General features: G+C 39.7%; 1 protein-coding gene across 1 annotated transcript in view; it reads left to right on the forward strand.

The window, feature by feature from the left end:
- The window catches only part of ARHGEF38 (Rho guanine nucleotide exchange factor 38), a 146,585-nt gene that overhangs the window by 35,907 nt on the left and 89,237 nt on the right, over nucleotides 1–21,441 (forward strand). Inside the window, exon 2 of the mRNA XM_036239760.1 lies at nucleotides 14,034–14,200. Within this exon, the coding sequence (XP_036095653.1) occupies nucleotides 14,034–14,200 (167 nt within the window). The remainder of the gene's footprint in view (nucleotides 1–14,033; nucleotides 14,201–21,441) is intronic.

Raw genomic sequence — 21,441 nt, forward strand, 5'->3', positions numbered from 1 at the left:
ATGATGGCTGGTATTATAGCCTACTTTTGTCTACCTCTGTATTCCAAGTAGTAGAATTGCGGGGTCATAATGTAGTTCTATTTTTTATTTTTTGAGAAACCTCTGTGCTGTTTACCATAGTGGTTGTACCAATTTGCAATCCCACTAGCAGTGCACAACAATTCTCTTTCTTCCACGTCCTTGCCAACACTTGTTTTTTGATATATTGACAATAGCCATTCTAACAGGTGTGAGGTGATATCTCATTGTGTTTTAATTTGCGTTTCTCTGATGATTAGAGATGTTGAGCATCTTTACATATGTCTGTTGGCATCTGTATGTCTTTGAGAAGTATCTATTCAACTCTCCTCCCCATTTTTAAATAGGATTGTTTGGGGGTTTTTTTGGTGTTGAGTTGTATGACTTCTTTATAAATTTTGAATATATTTTCTTCCATTCAGTACAGTTATGTTTGTTTTATTGATGGTTTCCTTTGCTCTGCAAATATTTTTTTAGTTTGATGTGGTCCAATTTGTTTGTTTGTTTGTTTTTGTTTTTCATTTCCTTTGCCTGAGGAGGTATATCAGAAAAAAATATTACTAAGAGCAATGTCAGAGAATTTACTGCCTATATTTTCTTCTAGGAGTTTTATGATTTTGTGTCTTACATTTAAGTCTTTATTCCATTTTGAGTTTATTTTAGTATATGGTGTAGGAAGGTGGTCTAGTTGTTGTTGTTGTTGTTTTGTTTTGTTTTGTTTTGTTTTGCATGTATCTGTTCAATTTCCCCAACACCATTTAATAAAAAGTCTTTCTCACCACATTGTATATTATTTCCTCCTTTGTTATATATTAATTGATCACACAGACATGGGTTTATTTTGGGACTCTCTGTTTTGTCCCATTGATCTATGTGTCTATTTTTATGCCAATACCAAGCTATTTGATTGCTAGAGCCTTGTAGTATATAGTTTTATATCAGGTAGTGTGTGACATCTCCAATGTTGATCTTTCTTAAGATTGCAGAGACATAGAGGTAGGGTACAGACTGACATACCCCAGAAAAGGGGGAGTTGGGGGAGAAGAGACAAACCATAGAATTTATATGCATGTATGCATAACCAATGGACATAGACAACAAAACTGGGGAAGGGGTGGGGGGATGAGGAGGAGGGTGTCAATGGGGGAAAAAGGAGAAACATCTGTAACAAAAACAAATTAATACAAATAATTTTTTAAAAAGATTGCTGTGGCTATGGAGTCTTTTGTGGTTCTATATAAATTTTTGGATTATTTGTTCTAGTTTGTGAAACATATCATTGATATTTGGATAGGGATTTTATTGAATCGATAGATGGCTTTGGTAGTATGGACATTTTAAGGATGTTAATTATTTCTATGCATGAGCATAACATATGCTTTTATTTACTTATATCTTCTTTCTTCAGTGTCTTATAATTTTCTGAGTATGGGTCTTTTACTTCTTTGGTTAAATTTTTTCCCAGGTATTTTTTTAATGCAATTTAAATGAGATTATTTTCCTAATTGCTTTTTCTGATAGTTTATTATTGGTGTATAAAAATGCAACCAATTTCTGAATATTTATTTTGTATCCTACTTAATTAACTCAATTCATTTACTTGCACTAGTCGGTTTTTTGTGTGGAATCTTTAGGGTTCTCTATAAATAGTATCATGTCATCTGCAAATGATAACTTCTTTCTTTCCAATTTGGATGTCTTTTACTTATTTTTCCTGTCTAATTGCTGTGGCTAGGACATTTAATACTATGTGAAATAAAAGTGGTAAAAGTGGACAATCTTGTCTTGTTTCCTATCTCAAGGAAAGCACTTTTTCTATTTTCCATTGAATATGATGTTAGCTGTGGGTTTGTCATATATGACCTTTACTATGTTGTGGTCTTTTCCCTCTATTCCCATTTTTCTGGGAGTTTTTATCATAAATGGAGGTTGGATTTTGTCAAATGATTTTTCCTGCATTAATTTATATGATCATATGGTTTTTATTCTTCATTTTGTTTATGTAGTTTATGAATATCAAACCAATCGTGCATCCCAGAAATAAATCCCACTTGATCATGTTGTATGACCTTTTTAATGTGTAGCTGAATTCAGTTTGATAATAATTTTTTGAGGATTCATGCATCTATGTATAACATGAATATTGGCCTGTAATTATATATATAAAATGTTCTTGCCTGGTTTTAGATTTAGAGTAATTCTGGCTTTGTAAAATGAGCTTGGGAGCCTTTCCTCCTCTTGAATTTTTCGGAATAGTTTGAGAATAGGTGCTAATTCTTCTTTGAATGTTTGGTAAAATTCACTGTGAAGCCATCTAGTCCAAGGCTTTTATTTGTTGGGAGTTTTCTATTACTCTATTTTATTGGCAGTAATCAGTATGTTCAGGTTTTCTGTTTCTCTTTTTATTCAGTCTTTAAAAATTATGTTTCTAGGAGTTTATCCATTTCATCCAGATTGTTCAATTTGTTGGCATATAGTTAGTTGTTTGTAGTATTTTCTTAAAATCCTTTATATTTCTGTGGTGTCTGTTGTGATATCTCTTCTTTTATTTCTAATTTTATTTACTGGGTCCTCTTTCTTTTCTTCTTTGTGAGTCTAGTTAAGGGTTTGTCTTTTTTTTTTATTGTTTCAAAGATCCAGATATTTGTTTTATTGATCTTTTGTATTCATTTTAAAGTCTATTCCAGCCCAGCTAGTGTGGCTCAGTGGATTGAGCGTCGTCCAATAGACTGAGAGGTTCTGGTTGGATTCCCGGTTAGGGCACATGACTGGGTTGCAGGCTTGATCCCTAGTAGAGGACATGCAGGAGGCAGCTAATCAAGGATTCTCTCTCACATTGATGTTTCTATATCTCTCTCCCTTCCTCTCTCTCTAAAAAATCAATAAAAACATTGTTTAAAAGTCTATTTTGTTTATTTCCACTCTGATCTCCATTATTTCCTTCCTTCTACCTACTTCAGGCTGTGTTTTTCTTTTTTCTAGTTCCTTTAGGTGTAAGTTAGATTATTTACTTGAGATTTTTCTTGTTTTTGATGTGTTTGAGTGCTTTTCAATTTTCTTCTTGTAATTGACTTTGGTTTTTATGCAATTGTGGTCAGAGAAGATTCTTTGTATTATTTCAATTCTTTTAAATTTAATGAGACCTGTTTTGTGGCCTAACATGTGGTCTATTCTGAAAAATGTTTCATGTAAGCTTAAAAAGTATATACATATTCTGCCTCTTTGGGTGAAATGCTCTGAAAATATCAATTAAATCTATCTGGTCTAATGTGTCATTTAAGGCCACTGTTTCCTTGTTGATCTTCTGTCTGGAAAAATCTATCCATTGATATCAGTGGGGTAGTAAATTTCCATACTATGACAGTATTACTGTTAATCTCTCCCTTTATGTCCATCAAGATTTGCTTTATAGATTAAGTGTTTTTATGTTGGGTACATAAATGTTTACAAGAGTTATATTCTCTTGTTGGATTGATCCCTTTATCATCATGAAATATCCTTTTTGTCTCTTATTATAGTCTTTGTTTTAAAAATCTAATTTGTTTGACAAAGTATTGCTATCCCAGTTTTTTATTTCCATTTACATGAGATATATTTTTCCATCCCTTTACTTTCAGTCTGTTTGTGTCTTTCCATCTGAAGTAGGTCTCTTACAGACAGCATATGTTTGAGTATTGTTTTCTTATCCATTCACCCACCCTATGTCTTTTTATTGAAGCATTTAATCCATTTACATTTAAAGTGATTATTAATAGGTACATAGTTATTGTCATTTTATCATTTATATTTATGTTCTTATTTTTTTCTTTATTCTTAAAAATAGTCCCTTTAAGACTTTTTGTAAGTCCAGCCAGTGTGGCTCAGTGGTTGAGCATCGACCCATGCACCAAGAGGTCACCAGTTTAATTCCCAGTCAAGACACATGTCTGGGTACTGGGCCAAATCCCCGGTGGGGAGCATGCAGGAGGTGACCAATCAATGTTCTCTCTCATCGATGTTTCTATCTCTCTCTCCCTCTCACTTCCTCTCTCTCTAAAATCAATAAAGGAAAAAATTAAAAAATAAATAAATAAAAAACCATCTCCTTTAAAAAAAGAAAGACTTCTTGAAATACTAGTTTGGTGGTGATGAACTCATTTATCTTTTTCTTTTCTGGGAAGCTTTTTATATTTTCTTCAATTTTGAATAATAGCCTTGCTGGGTACTGTAGCCTTTGTAGTAGGTCCTTGCTTTCATCACTTTGAATATTTTGTTCCAATTCTGTTTGGGCCACAAAGTTTTTGTTGGGAAATCAGTCGTATTCTTATGGAAGGTCCCTTGTAGGTAACTGTCTTTCTCTTTCTGCTTTTAGGATTTGCTCTTAGTCTTTAATCTGACATTTTAATTATGATGTGTCTTGGTGTGGCCTTTTTGTGTTAACGTTGTTTGGAAATATCTGCGCTTCCTGGACTTATGTGTCTTTTTTCTTCAACAGGTTAGGGAATTTTTCAGTCATTATTTCTTCAAATAAGTTCATAATTCCCTGAACTCTCTCTTCTCTTTCTGGTGCCCCTATGGTGTGGATGCTGTTACACTTGATGTTGTCCAGAGGTCCCTTACCCATCCTCAGTTTTTAAATTATTTTTTGCTGTTCTTAATGGGTGTTTTCTGTTACCTTGTTTTCTAAATTATTGATTCAATCCTCTGCTTCATCTAATATGCTGTTGATTTCTTCTAGTGCATTCTTCACTTTAGTTGTGGTATTTTTCATTTTGACTGGTTCTTTTTCATGGGTTCTATGTCCTTTTTTTCCCCCACATTCAGATAGAATGGGAGGGAGAGAGAGAGAGAAACATTGATGTGAAAGGGACACATAGAGTGGCTGCTGCCTGCCTGACCCCAACCAGGGCCAGGGACGAACTGCAACTGAGGTACATGCCCTTGACCGGAATTGAACTCGTGACTCATTGGTCTGTGGGCCAACACTATAACTGCTAAGGGCACTTTTCCATATTTTGTTTCGATAGAGTAGGAGGGAGGGGGAGAGAGAGAGAGAGAGAGAGAGAGAGAGAGAGAGAAATATTGATGTGAAAGGGACACATCGAGTGGCTGCCATCCTCACGACCCAACCAGGGCTGGGGACAAACTGCATCCGAGGTACATGCCCTTAGCAGGAACCAAACCTGGGTCTCTCTGGACCGCAGGCCGACACTCTAACCGCTGAGCCAAACCGGCCAGGGTTGGGGCGGGGGCTCTATGTCCTTTTTATGCTTACTATCTCTTTGTTGAAGTTCACACTAAGTTTCTTGAACATCCTTATAAAGTGTTTTGAATTCGGTCTCTGGTAGGCTGCTTGCCTCCATTTCCTTTAGTTCTTTTTCTGAAGATTTCTTTTCTTCTTTCATTTGGGACGTGTCTTTTGTCTCTTCATTTTGGCTGCCTTTCTGTGTTTCTTTGTATTAGGTAGATCTGCTATATTTCTTAGTCTTGGCAGGATGGCCTTATGTAGTAGTTGTCCTGTGGGGCTTAGTGGCCCAGTGTCCCTGATCACATGAACCAGGTGCTCCAGGAGTGTCCCTTGTGCGGGTTGTGTGTGCCCTTCTGTTGTAGCTGTACCTTGATTGCTGTTGCATATCAGTGGGTGGGACTAACCTTCCGGCTGACTGTGAGGATTTGCCATGACCACTGCATAGGAGCTGCTGTGTGACTTCATGGAGCAGGATTCACCCCAGCGTATATGGTGCCTGCCAAGACCTCCCTTTAGGTGTGCTGCTTGTGGAGCTAGTTGAGTGGTGCTCTATTGTCATCTGATGCTGGCCAGTGGGTGTGTTGGTTGTGGGCTCCTTGGGACATACTTAGATGCAGGTCAATATTAGATACTGCCTGAGAAGGGTTGGGGCTATCTGTTAGGAGTTACAAAGTAATCCACAATTGGTAGCTGCCTGTGCTGGGCCTGGATGTGTCTGGGATCAGCCATGCTGTGAACCTACAAGCCTGAGACAGGTCAGCAAAAGGCCCAAGGCACTCTGAGACCTTCTGCCTGCCAGCTGCCCATGAGGCTTAGCAGAATGTAAGTTGAATGAGGCAAGGTCTGAAGGAGTTAACAAGGTGGAGATAATGGAGTGCACCAATGCAAAATTATATTTGGCTGTGTTGGGGGAGGGCTCAACACAGGAAATGGCAGCTGTCCCTTCAGTCTCACCCTGAAGCCACGCAATTCAGTTTATCCCTCTATGTGTCTGGCACCCCCTGAGCTTGACTGAAGTTTTTTGAGCAAAACTTCAATACGGGCTCAGGCTAGTTGCCACAGAAACAGCCTCAGACCATGGGCACTATGGGAGGGGTGGGAACTCAGGGTGGAGCTGGTAGAGTTCTCCATGTTAATGTAGATTCAGATTTAGCTGGGGAGGGAAAAGCTCAACACAAGAGAAATGACAACATGGCTGTACAGGAGGAGGACTAAACACACGGACAGTGGCAGCTGTGCCACTGAAGTCACACAGCTAAGTCTTTCCCTACATATTTCAGGTGTCCCCTAAGCCACTGTTCCTCCTTTGAAGCCCCAGGCAAAAGCCTGTGAGCGAGAATTTGAAAGTTGGCCCTTTAAGAGGACATCTGTGTATATAGCACCCTTTGGGGATGAATGGAGGATTTTCACAGCTGGATGTTATTTGGGCTCTTTTCCCCAGTATTGGTGTTTTGCTGTGGGGAGTGTGGTGTGGGCCTGAGACCCCTCACTCCTTGTGGGAAGCCTCTGCAGCTGAGATTGCCCTGATTCTTTTTTTTTTTATCCTCACCGGAGGACATTTTTGATATTGTGTTCAGATAGAGTGGGAGGGGGAGAGAGAGAGAGAGAGAGAGAGAGAGAGAGAGAGAGAGAGAGAGAGAGACATTGATGTGAAAGGAACACATCAAGTGGTTGCCACCCACATGACCCAACCAGGGTCGGGGACAAACTGCAACTGAGGTACTTGCCCTTAGCGGGAACCGAACCCGGGTCTCTCCGGACCGCAGGCCGAGGCTCCAACGGCTGAGCCAAACCATCCAGGGCTGCCCTCTGATTCTTAACTGCTGCCTGGTGGTTGTGAGGCCAGCCTGTTTCATGTCTTAGTTCTCCTACCAGCCTTGACATGGCTTCTTTACATTTGTAGTTAAAGGATTTCTGTTCAGTTATTTTCAGTGGGTTATGCAGGTTCATTGTTCTGTAATTTAGTTATAGTTTTGGTGTGTTCGTGGGAGTAGTTAAGTACAGCATCTACTGACAGCATCCATCTTGACCAGAATCCCACCTTAAAGTTGACATTTTCAATCTAACTGTGGGACTCTCAGTCTATTTAGATTATAGGCTACTAGCAGAATATTTTTTTAGGTGTTTTCTTCCATTATTTCTTATAAATTGACTAGCTGTGGTTTGAGTTCATTTCTCATTTGTATAATTTTGCTGACAGTGGCAAGAAATAATCAATACATGTTAACATTTTGATTTTTTTCTACCATTTCTCCTAATTATGTGCCTCTGTGTGCAGAAGTATATATTTACCAAATATTTTGCCATTGGATAGTTATGGTCACTAACCCTCCATGGATAGTAATGGTCACCAAATATCCTCCTGACAGACATCCTCCCTCCCTAGGTCATTTTCACATTTTTAATTGCATTACTTAAAGCACTTGCATTTCCAGATACCAAAATCCCTATCAGATAGGAATGTACTGTTGTAAGAGAAACAGAAAAATATGGCTTCACACATAGAAATCTATGTGTCTCATGGTAGAAGTCTAGGAGTAGGATGGCTCTTCATGTCTTTCCACACTGCCATCATCGTGTGTAGGTCTTAATCCCTGCAGCTATCACTTCATATTTCAGCATGGCTGCTGTGCCACCGGAACTCACACCCACATTCTAGGCAGGAAAAAAAGGTCAGGAGTCATGTGGGGGTGGGGCAGGTAGAAGATGGAAAATGAGGCCTCACAGTACAATCTTTCTTTTCACAAACTTCCAGAAACCCCTCTCAAAGATGTCTGCTTACATATTATTGGCCATAAGTGGGTTATAGGTTGAAAAAGAATCTAAGAATTAAGCATTTTATTTATTTAGGGTTTAATTTGTAAAAAAAACAAATGGGAGGATAGATATTAGGCAGGCAAATAGCAGTGTCTGACAAACATATTGCTATTATAAAGAATATATATGTATATCTATATATATTTACAAAAAAAAGATACCCACTATACACTGTTAACGTTGAAAAAGCTATGTTTTAGCCCTATTTGGTTTGACTCAGTGGTTAGAGTGTTGGCTCATGGACCAGAGAGTTCCAGGTTTGGTTCCTGCTAAGGGCATGTACCTCGGTTGCAGTTTGTCCCCAGGCCCGGTTGGGGTCGTGTGGGTGGCAACCACTCGATGTTTCTCTCTCACAGTGATGTTTCTCTCCCTCTTCCTCCCTCTCTCCCTCCCACTCCATCTGAAGATAAACGCAAAAATGTCCTCAGGTGAGGATAAAAAAAAAGCAAGGTTTTAAAACGTGTATGAGCCTATTATTGAAAAAGAAATAAAACTGCTGCATATTTAAACATACATGGACACATTTTGGGAAGGTTATAGACTAAACTAGAATACAGCTAATGATACAGTGAAAATTATATTACAGTTAATAAATAGAGATTTTGCCATGGCCAGTGTGCCTAGTGGTTAGAGCGTGGGCCTACCCACTGAGTGGTTGCAGGTTCAATTCCCCATCAAAAGGCATGTACCTACCTGGATTGCAGGTCTGATCCCTGGCCCTGGTCATGGAACTAGGAGGCAACCAATCAATGTTTCTCTCACGTTGATGTCTCTCTCTCTCTCTCTCTCTCTCTCTCTCTCTCTCTGTCTCTTCCTCCTTTTCCTCCTCCTCTCCCTCCCTCCCTTCCATGCTCTTTAAAAATCAGTGGGAAAAATATCCTCAGGTGAAGATCAACCAAAAACATACAAATAAAATAAATAAATAAATATGGATTTTATCTAATAATAACAGTAAACATTTACACAATATCTACTATACTGCCAAACATTGTTAATGTTTAATAAACATTATCTCATTTTATCTTCACAACCACTTTACAAAGTTTTACTAATGTTATTCTTAACTTACAGATGAGTAAATTGATGCACGAGGAAGTTAAATAACTTGTTCAAGGTCACAGATCTAGTAAGTGTTAGAGGTGGAGTTTGAACCCAGGAAGTCTGGTCCGAAGTCTAAGCACTTAACCACTACAATATAAATATTGCAATATATTTATAATTTTACAATTTAAGCAGATATGTATTATTTTATAATTAAAAAAATAAAGTGAAATCCATCCAAAACAGCAGCAGCAGCAATAACAACAACAAAGCAGAAAGAGCATGCACAAACTTAGGAGATTGTCTTCAGTCCTTCCCAAACACTCCCTTACATTTGGGGTTTTTCATCTTTCTGCAAGACCAGGGCTTCACACAGGTGAGAACCCAGGATTGCAAACCCCCCGCTCCGCTCTGACGTCCTCTTGGGAGCAGTGCTGCCTGTTTCTCCCCTTCCTCTCCCGTCTGAATGTAGCTGTCCACCCGCTCAGAGTAAGCAGTCTTCTTGACAACTTGATGACATAATGGTACCTGTTTGCCCCAGGTGATGGAGAAGTTCAAGAGAACAGAGAATGAAACCCTATCATTCCTGTGCCCATGGAACCAGCCAACACGTATTCTGTTTTAAAGATCCTAAGGAGACCTGGCCGGTTTGGCTCAGTGGTTAGAGCGTCAGCCTGCAGACCACGGAGTCCCGGGTTTGGTTCCCGCTAAGGGCATGTGCCTCGGTGGCAGTTTGTCCCCGGCCCTGGTTGTTCTTGCGGGTGGCAGCCACTCGATGTGTCCCTTTCATGTCGATGTTTCTCTCTCTCTCTCTCTCTCTTCCTTCTCGCCCTCCCACTCTATCTGAACAAAAAATGAGCTTCTCTCTACTACTGCCCATTCAATTCAGTCTTCATGATAACGCCACAATGGTTTTATTCCTATTTCACAGATGGGGACACAGGGACTCTGTGAGGATCTCTAACCGTCCACCCCATTCTCACTGCTGAGAGTGGCAGAGCTGACCTTAAGCCTGATTATCCTCTCCCCAAGCCACAGCCTCCTCCTTTTGTATAAACTTCCTTGGCCAGAAATGTCCACATCTGCCACGAAGACAATTCGTGACTAGAATAGTGCACATCCACCGTCACTCCTGGCAAAACGCAGCTTGCAGGCGAAGGACAGAAAGACGGGCAGTGGGAGGCAGTCACATAGAGCTTTCACAGTGCTCTGGTGCAAGCAACCTGCATGCGCTTTTGGCCTCAGTCTTACTTTAGTTTTGACAGTCTTTTATTGGACAAGTATTTGTTTGTAAAGCTCGCTATTTCCCTCTTTTCCATAGTTCCTCGGTTGCTTTAACTCAAAATAAAACAGTATGACAGCAGACTGCCGATTTGGCTGATACAGTCGGTAATATCCATGTGTTACAGATGGTTTTATAAGTAAAAACATAGCATAACTAAAAGATAAAAGTTTTAAAGGTAGAGAGGATCTTATGAAAACAAAACGTGTGCCCACAATGCATTGCAGAGAGTTTATTGGTTTCAGAAATGTCAACATAAAAAGTAGAGACCTGGCCATTAAATCATGCAAGTCAAGTCTTTGTTCCTACAATAAACTTGAGACAAAAGAACAAACAATGATATTTTGGTTGCTCAACTCTAAATTCTCTGAAAACATTTTCAGACCTGAGGGGAGAATTTCTGAAGTTGAATACCATCACCAACACTTTATTTCAGCTACCACCGCCCCACAGTTGTACCTGAGTAAGTTTTGTTGAAAATTAGAACATTTAAGCAAATTTTAATGGATCAAAACTGAGGTAGTGCATTTTAAAGTGTAGCAAGGGGAAATTCGAAAAAGAAATTAAATTGAATTGAGTCCAATATTTAGAACTACAAGGAACCTGGGAATGTATTTTAGGGACATTTCTTCCCTAAAGATCAGGGGGGACTCCCTCTTCCCTGCTAGGCCTACAAATGACTGATGGATCCTTTTTATGAGGCACAACAGGTTTAGATGTGGAAAAGCAGATGTCAGTCAGAACAGTATTTCAACAGTGTTCCTTTTATTTTTGAGGTAATGTTAACTAATAACTAGATACTATCTTCACTGGTTTATCAGCTCTGTACTAGTGAGTTCTGTTTTGTTGTTGTTGTTTTGATTTTGTTTTTCCTGTGAGCTACATCATATATCCCAGGAGCAAAAAAACAAAACAAAACAAAACATCACTCCCCTCTGCCCTCTGTCTCCCAACCTGGACCCTTTTAGAAGAAACAGCCAACAAGAGGCTCACAAGAGTTCCTGTGGTGTATACAGCCGGCTCACTGCAGGTCCCCTCACCAGGGACCTGCCTTCCTCTTTTATATCCAAAATAATTCATAATAATGACATTTGACTGTAACTTTTTCTTTCAAATTTGGGATGCTGGGAAGCAAGTTTCTTCTACTCTCCACTAAATGTGCTATAAATTAGCAAGCATCCAAAAATGCTCAGAGCATAGATTAAGATATGCAGACAGCAGAATGCCTCATGCATTCATTCTCTCTTTGTATAGATTCTCTCTTCTTCCACAACTCAGGTGGATTATTTCCTGGCACTGAAATGGCCCAAGTCTTGTAAAACTGTGTGCTCTCAGATAGCATCTGTCAAATCCATTTTCTTTCCTGATGAAGGAAAGAGAGCTTCAAGGCAGAGGGTTGAGAAGAGTATTTACATGAAAGTCAGGATTGGCCAAAGATCAATTAGTGCCTCTTTCAACTAACACTGGAATTACCTTCAAGGCGTTCTCCACAGATGTTTGATAATGGAGCCTCTGCTGGAACTCCTGAAATTAGTGGGCCAGAAAGAGAGGAGGACTCACTACTTTCCAAGTGCCTCTTCACATTTTCGGGGCAGGCCTTTTTCATGGAACCATTAACTTCGCTATAATTAAGTTTCTCCAGTTTTCTTAGCTTCATTTCTGCAGTCATCCAAGAGAGTATCCTCTCTTTCTGTACATTGTGACCTGTGCGCTTTTGTTTTCCCACAGAGAGTCTTTATGAAACCTTTTAAAAGCTCTACATTCTCAGGAAGTGGTGTCAGCACCAAAGATGTCTAACATATCAGTTACTAACATTGTATTAGCTTTAACGGAAATGAAATTACTTCTGCAGCTGCAGAGACTAAGATAAAAATTAAGTTTGTGATGACCTCGAGCTTGAAGCAAATTCATTTACACACACACACACACACACACACACACACACTGCCCTGCTCTCTATTACTGCTCTGATTTCATTGGTGACCTAGTTTGTGGCTTCCAAAATTGTACATTACTGAGAGAGGCTCATCCTTGAAAATATTTAGCTTTCTTATATTAGACTTTATATAAAACCCTGGCTGCATATGAGGCTTCCCATTGATCTCAATAGATCTTCAGTCATTTTTAATGAAAAATTTGTTTCTCAGTTCAAGAATTTTGAGATAGCAAGATATGCACAGTATTGAAGATAAGCCATGCAAAAATCTTAGCTGATATGTATTTAGTCCACCACAGCCTCATTTCTCATGAATTCTGATTGTGAATTGAAAGAACAATCCCACTCATGCAGTTGTTTTCCATGTTAGTAAGGTTTGCATATTATCCATTTAGAATGTGGAGCAATTAGTTTTAATAATAGGAACCAAAAAGATGGAAAGTGTTCCACTTACTAATTAAAAAGTCTCCTATTATTTAAAACAAATGTGTCCAAGATACATGCAAAGAAATGAAACTAGACCCTTTTCTTACACAAAAACAAAAAAAAAAAAAAAAAAAAAAAAAAAAACCTCAAAATAGATTAAAAATTCTTTGACATTGGTCTTCCAATATGCTCAACAGCACTAATCATCAGGAAAATGCAAATTCAAAACACAAGGGATACCACTTTATACCTTTCAGAATTGCTATTATCAAAACAACAACAACAAAGAATTAGTGCTGGTGAGGATGTGGAGAAAAGAAAACCCTGGTGCACTGTTGGTGGGATTGTAAAATGGTGCAGCCACGAAGGAAAACAGCATGTAAGTTCCTCAAAATATGAAAAATAAAACTCCCGTATGATCCAGCAATCCCACTTCTGGGTATTTATTCAAAAAATCCAAAACACTAATTTTGAAAGGTATATGATAAACTATTACCCAGCTATAAGGAATGAAATATTGACATTTGTGTCAATATGGATGGCCCTAGAGGTATTATGCTAAGTGAAATAAATCAGACAGAGAAAGACAAATACTGTATGATTTCACTTATATGTGGCAAGTTAAAAACTAGTGAACAAAACCAAACAGAAAACTCAGATACAGAAAAAACGGATGGTTTAGAGATGGGAGCGGTTGGGGATGGGCAAAAGGTGAAGGGTTAAGAAGTAGAAACGGCCAGTGATACAGTAAGTCACAGAGATCTAACGTACTGCATAGGAAATATAATTAATGAAAGCTTAATAACTGCTTTTGGTTACGAGACTTGAGGTGGCCATCACTTTGCAAGGTATGCTAACATCTAATCACCATGTTGTACACCTGAAAATAATATAATATCGTATGTCAACAATAATTAAAAATGAATTTTGAAAAAGATCATGTGTCCAGAAGTTCTGAACTGTGTTTTTACACATTTTCCCTCTAGCTTGAAGACAGGTGTATCCCATAAATAGTAGCAATGCGATATTTTAAAGACGAACCAGGGCAGCCGAATATCATTTAACTGACTTGTCAAAAGTAGTCTATTCTCACACCCCTCTGTGCTCCTATGTTCACAGGACTCTGACTTTAGGGGAACTACCGCACATCATCCCTTTCTAAGAACACGCCTTGCCCACACCCTCAGCGGGTTTCCTTGCGAACAATAGCCCCGCGGTGGCTTGTCTGTCGTGAAGGAACAAGGAGCCTCAGCACAATGCCTCACATGTACGTTCTCACTTCACAGAGAAGATGACCCCGCAGGCCGAGGGCGCCGCGGCGGAGCCCCTGGCTCAGACAATGATGGCAAAGCGAGCCAAAATCATCGCGGAGCTGATACAGACGGAAAGGGACTATCTCAACCACCTAGAGCTGTGCATCACCGAAGTGGTTCAGCCCCTGAGAAATAAACAGGTAAGCGCAACTTTGACCCCCACCCCCCATCCTAAGTGGGATCACCAGCTCCGTGAAGTCAAAGCACCCGCGGGTCTCCGTGGTAGTAGCATCAGCCGCAGTGAGGGTGGGTGACGGGCCTTTATCCTGCGTCCTGAGTTTGGGTTGGCAGAGGCATCATCAGACCCCTACTTGTGTGAGCGGAGGGACACCCAGGGTCCCTCCTTTTAGCCAAGGAAACTGTGTTCTAAGATGTAGGGGGAAAGAAATTCACAGTTGTTGACACTGAAATTTCTGTGCTCCTTCTTGGATTCCCGTGGAACTGCTCACAAAATGTGAGCACAGGTTTTCAGCAGTTCAGGAGCAACGCACTTAATTCGATTCAAAAATGATCAGGGATTCAGATGAGATAAATAGGTGGGTTTCCCCCCTTGCATTGATAGTTCAATTAAAGGTATCACTATCAATGTTGAAGTAAAGTTCAGCATAGACATTAAGCTGAATGTAAGGTAAACATTTTTTCTTTGGTAGGGCTGGCCCCAGACAAAACATGAAGTGCTTAGAAGTTAATCATTCTCTTCCTTTTCAATCAAGGTCTTTTCAAGGAATTTCTTGTAGGGAATTAGAGCAAAGGTAAAAGATGCTCGATTCACATATCCGTGTGTATACATACACACACGTGCACACATACACTCACACAAACATACATATATGGGTATTTTCACCCATTCACCACATATTTATGGAGTGCCTGATACTTGATTGACACTGTTTCCAGCACTGGGGTTACAGTTCAGTACAAAACAAAGTCCTGCTTTTGTGGGGTTTACTTTCTAGTGGGGGAGGAGTAGAGTCAGACAATAAACAAAAATTTTAAATATTATATGGTGGTCCAACTGGTGTGGCTCAGTGGTTGAGCATTGATCCATGCACCAAGAGGTTGCTGGTTCAATTCCCAGTCAGGACACATGCCCAGCTTGTGAGCCCAATCCTCAGTGGGGGGCATGCAGGAGGTGGCCAATCGATGTTCTCTCTCATCGATGTTTCTATCTCTCTCTCCCTCTCCCTTCTTCTCTCTCTAGAATCAATAAAGGAAATGTGTGTGTATATATATATATATATATATATATATATAAAATATGGTGTTAATACAGCATAGAAAACTGACACGGGTGAGGGATGGAGCATGGGCACAGAAGGGTGGTGTTCTATATCAAATAGAATGGTAAATGCAGACCTTTCTAATGGAGGGGCATTTGAGCAGAGAAATGAAGGCAATCAGGGGTATTCCAGGCAGAGGGGAGAACAAGAGCAAAGACGCAGAGCAGTGATAATCTAATCTCAGGTTGCAAGTGGTCCTCACACATAATTCAAGTAATATTCAAAAACATAAACTAGAAAGTAAAAATGATCAGAAATTTCACTGCTCAAAGACAATCACCATTCTTTTAAACATAAGTTGGAACACACACATATATTCACATACACAAACACCCACATGTTTTTACATAACTGCAATTAAAAGCACACATGCTATTTTGTAACATACTCATTTCACTCAACAATCTGTGGGATGTATATTCTCATGACTGCTAACACTTTCAAATGTTTTTCTACTATTGCTGATGCTGAGACACACCTTACTGCCTCTGAATAAATTCCTAGAAGGGGAACTGCTAGGTCAAAGAGTATGCATATTTAGGATTTTGATAAAAATTGCCAACTGACACCCAGAAAGTCGCTACTGTTTTAATTTTCATTCCCATTAACAGCAATGGAGAGGGCTGCTTCTCTGCCTCCTCTTTAAAGTTGGGCACTATTGATTTTATAAACAAAGAAGTCCAGGTTCTTTCAGTTCTTTCTGAAAGTATCTTCTTATATATTCATTAGCCATTTCTATTTTCAATCCCTATTCATAATCATGTCTTTTGCTCTTTAGAGAATTTACGGTTTGTTTTTTTCTGATTGTTTTACAAAACCTCTTTTTTAAAGAATATTCGTTTTCATCCCACATGCCACAACTAATTTTATGTTTGTTTTTTGCCTTCTAACCTTGCTTAAGATTAAAAAGTAAAAACCTTGTTTAAGGTTTAGTCATTTGTTTTTGCTAAATATAGATGATCAAATATATCTAACTTTACAGATTCTGGGTTTGGCATCTTAATATGTACCCATAATTATAAAAATATGGCTAGTCAGTTTTTTTTTGTTTTTTTTTTTGTTTGTTTGTTTGTTTTTTAATCCTCACCCGAGGATATTTTTCCATTTTTTGTTCAGATAGAGCGGGAGGGAGAGAGAGGAAGAGAGAGAGAGAGAGAAACATCGATGTGAAGGGACACATCGAGTGGCTGCCACCCGCACGACCAACCAGGGCCGGGGACAGACTGCCACCGAAGTACGTGCCCTTAGCGGGAACCGAACCCGGGTCTCTCCGGACCGCAGGCCGACGCTCTAACCGCTGAGCCAAACTGGCCAGGGCAGTTGTTTTAATGTCGATTATTAAATATTTCCCCCAGTACTTACAACATTCAGAAGCAGAGTTTATATTTCTTTTTTATCCTCACCCGAGGACATTTTTCCATTTTTTGTTCAGATAGAGTGGGAGGGAAGGAGAGGAAGAGAGAGAGAGAAACACCTCGATGTGAAAGGGACACATCGAGTGGCTGCCACCCACACAACCAACCAGGGCCGGGGAAAAACTGCAACCGAGGTACATGCCCTTAGCGGGAACCGAACCCGGGTCTCTCCGGACCGCAGGCCGACGCTCTAACCGCTGAGCCAAACTGGCCAGGGCGAGTTTATATTTCTTAAAAAAAGACTCTTCTCAGAAATATTAGATAAAGCATCTGGAGGACACATTAGGGAAAACCAGTGTAGATCAAGGTGACCTTTGGTGTAAATGTTGTTTTGTGTTTAAAACAATGTATAAAAAAAATGTGGCAACGCAGATTTGGAATTTCTCCAACATAGAATGTCGTCTTCGGTTTCACCCGTCATGACCTGTCATCAGGTACTTACATTGGCCAGGTCCCCTTCCAAACACTTCATTAGTATTCTCACTCAGTCCTCTCACAGTTCTCAAGTTAGCAGGTCGCTGGCAACGTCCTGACTTTGGAAATTTCTTATTAATCCTGTAAGAGTAGAAATAACATTCAAAGTCATGATAAAAATTTGCCCTCTAGTTTCACTACTAAGTATATAAAATCATTTTTGGTGTGTTATCTGATATTTGATATAAACTCATCAGCTGCATCTGATGTAACCTCTATTCTGGCAGACATCAATGGTTATCAACATTTTCATTTACATGTCTCTTAAATATTAATTTTTTTTTTTTATCCTCACCCGAGGACATTTTTTTCCATTTTTTGTTCAGGAAGAGTGGGAGGGAGAGAGAGGAACAGAGAGAGAGAGAGAGAAACATCGATGTGAAAGGGACACATCGAGTGGCTGCCACCCGCACAACCGACCAGGTCCGGGGACAAACTGCAACCGAGGTACGCGCCCTTAGCGGGAACCGAACCCGGGTCTCTCAGGACCGTAGGCCGACGCTCTAACCGCTGAGCCAAACCGGCCAGGGCTTAAATATTAATTTTAAAAGTACATGGCATCAGACTCTACCACAATCTACCCTCCCTTACGGTGCTTCCACTTATTTTCTTTGAAAAATTTAGAACCTATCCCACTGTTTCCATCTCTTCTCCTACCCTCCCTCTCCCTCTCCCTCTCCCTTCATACTTCAGACATACATTTTAGTTGATTTCAATATTCAGGCAAATGGTCCACACGGCCTCTGAGCCTCTCACTCGGTTTCTTGTCTTGCTCATACCCCGTCACCTTTCCTCAAACCCATCCAAGCCACTCCCTGCAGGGACATACCCTAGACCTGCCATTACCAAGAACTTCACCTTCTCCAAATCAGAATTTCAGGCCCATTTTCTCCAACCCCCACCTCCTCACTTACAGCCAGCTGCCCCTGGAACCCTGTCTCTGAAAAATGTCTGATGCCACCAGGACCTCCAAGGTGCTGGTCTCACCAAAACCTTCCTGTTCATCAAGCCCACCGCTGGTTTCGTTCCCATGCTTTCCACTGACTTGCCTGAAAAAGCCTTGATGAAGTTCCGTTTTCTGCCTGCTTCACACTGTTGCCCATGTGTCTGAACCAATCTCTTTTAAAATTCATGGCAATTCTCTTCAAGTGGGGCCCCCAGTAAGTCGCTCAAGGGATTCTTTCACATCTTCTTTCTCCTCATGCCTCATTCTTTCTCCTGAGTCTCAGCTGACGTTGTTTCCCACAATGCACGCACCCTCAACACCAAATCTACCAACCTACCTGACTCTCTACCCATGCAACCTGGCTAACGGTTCCCGCTTCCAACTAAGGACACCTTTCTCCTGATGCAGAGGATCTGTCCCCTCAGGCTTACTCGAGGGCTGCATTCCTGCCAGTGGCCTCTCTCCCCCGCAGAACTGATTTTACCCTCCCCCTTGGATCATTTCCGTCTTTGACATCTGCTATCATAAAAACAAGAACAGAGAGAATTGTCTGTATTCCCTATTTCTCTTTTGAGCTTGAATATAAAGTATTAATATGTATAAAAGCATATGTGACTAAGACATGTTTCAAAGCACATTTTACCCAAAATCCCCATGAAAAGTTAATGATCAGTGTTAAAAAGACTAAATATACAAGAAAATGTCTTCCTTTGAATTCATAATCTATTTTTGTATCAAGTAGAATAAGAAGTTTATTCAGTATAAAAATGCTACCCGGATGAGTTGAACTGGCCCCATCCATAATAAATGCCATTGCTGAGCTGTACTCTTACATATTCTCTCTAATTTTTTTTTTTCTTCTTTTGTGCTTTCTGTGTAACTCATAAGCAATCCTCAGAACTGGTGTTTCAGACCATTTAAAAGAAAACATATCCATTATGATGACACGTAGTTTATTTATTTGGCATGTTTAACTTCTGCTCTCAATGCTTGAATTCCAGTTCTCAGAATTCTAACTCATGTTTCCTTTGTTATTCTATTACGATTGTTTATAGCTTGTTAATTTTTCATATCTGACACTTCTCTCTGCTTGGTTATCTTCCAATACTCTGTCTTCCTCGTTGCAGAATTAGTTTCAGTCTAGTAGTCTATTTGTCCTCTCCACTAATGTAATAGCCATTATTTTAAGGTTCCTCAGAGTTCTCACACCCACTTTTTCCCCACTTGGTAATGCTCTTAACTTTTGATGAAGTAAATAAATGCACAGAAACACATATGAGTGCTGAGGTGGTTCACTGATGCCCCCAGATAATTGACGTACCACCTTTAAAATGTTCATTAGCTCCTTCATGTCCTCACTTCTCTCCTAACTGTTTAAATAGCATGGCCTTTGCACACAAGTCACCTGTCATCAGTTAGTATCATAATATATAAATTAACACATACAGTTTTCACGTAACCATGGGAATAATCTGCAAACCATGCTTGGTTAAACCCGACACAACGTAAGTAAATATTTGATATGTATAGGTTAGGCCGGGAGAGACTTTGGGAAGTGGTCCGACCCACACCTTTTGTCGTTCAGGAGACTATCTTGCTCCATTGTGTTACCTCCGTGTCTTTTCACTCCCAGAAGAAGGTCAGTTTATGAAACTTAAATTTAGAGGAAGGAGGTTCAAAACGGAGAAAGGCACTGAGTTTATTTGAGTGAACCTGCACAAATGCATCAGTGTCCAAATAAATGTCTAGACCCAGCACCTGACTGATAACTGTTCTATTACAGACCTTGATCTTAACTTCAAGGCTCCTCTATAATCAGACCTTCACCTAACTGAAGGCAGGGCCAAGCTCAGCAGTTACATCACCATTAACAGCAGCATCGTGAGACGTTTTGCAAAGAAGGCGAAAGTTTTCCACAACATTCGGTGTTGAAACATTTAGTGGGAAAACAGGTTCTAGTTATTTATTATCCAAACAGGGCAATAAGAGACACTATGTTTTTGGCAGTAAGTCAAAATAAATAAAAACCATATAAATCTAATCTAGTAATGAGAAAAGGTTTTATGAGTAAGGAAAGTTCCAAAGCTGATTGAAAAATAATAATTAGAGGAACTGAAATTTGCATACCTTTTTTTCTTTCTTTTAATTACTCTGTTTCTAATTTCTAAAATTCATGGAGCACGAAAGCACCAAAGATCTCAAGGAGATGATAACATCTTAAACTTCTCCAGTGGCAAACACCATATCAACTTCTTTTTACCCTTCCAAAGGTATTCTATTTATAAGTATATATGTTTGAATTCACATCTGGTAGATTTTTATTTATATAATAAATTTATAGGTATTTATTTTGGATTTGCTCAAGTTTGGTCTGTGCATTATACTTGACCTTTTTTGTTTTCTGATAAAGGGGTAAAAATAATCTTTGACTTTGTACTGGCAAGAACTCAATAGAAATTTTTTCTTAAAATTTAGATATGCTATAAGGTAACAGTTTTGTAAATAAATTTTTTACCTTAATATCTCATTCTTAATTTTTTAAATCTTTACTATTGTAAGTATTACAAATGTTCCCTCTTTTTTCCCCCATTGTAAATAATTTTTATTAGAAAAATATATAGAAGAAAATCATCACTAGCTCTACCACTTAGAAATAAGCACTGTAAATATTTTGGTTTATTGTCTAGGCATATGCACACATACCCACATATTTTGTGATATTGGAATCATACCAACTATACCATCACAAAACCTCTTTCCTCTGTAGAATATATTTACATGTTTTCCTTTTAACCATAAATAAAAACCATTTTCTTTTATTCATCGAGAGACCCTAGATTTGAGGAGGACAGTATTAATGCTCTCTCTGAATGCAGAGCCCCAGATGAAAAATGGTGCCCACCAGTGTATGCAAGTCTAGGTTAGCGGTGGGGTGTCTCAGTGTTATGATGGAAGGGACAATGTCTAGCAATGGTTCTGAGAGACACATATGACACATAGCACACTGTATTGACATCCTACCAACTTCCTGTCTCAGGGTCCAGGATGTGTGAGGCAAGTCTGGGAATAGGGGAACATGACGGAGAAGGATTTAGGGAGCATAAATCTCTTTTACAAAGGGGCAAAGGAGAGTAGGGGATCTCAGGGTCCAGGGCACGTGGCTTCCTGCTACTGCCCCTGACTGGAGAGGAGTTGCTGTAGCTTAAACTATCATATCAAGCTGGGTGGGGAAGCTTGAGGAGGACTCACAGTTCCAGAGCACAGTG

Source organism: Molossus molossus, unplaced genomic scaffold, assembly GCF_014108415.1.
Source record: "Molossus molossus isolate mMolMol1 unplaced genomic scaffold, mMolMol1.p scaffold_m16_p_1, whole genome shotgun sequence".
NCBI classification, from domain to species: Eukaryota; Metazoa; Chordata; class Mammalia; order Chiroptera; family Molossidae; genus Molossus; species Molossus molossus.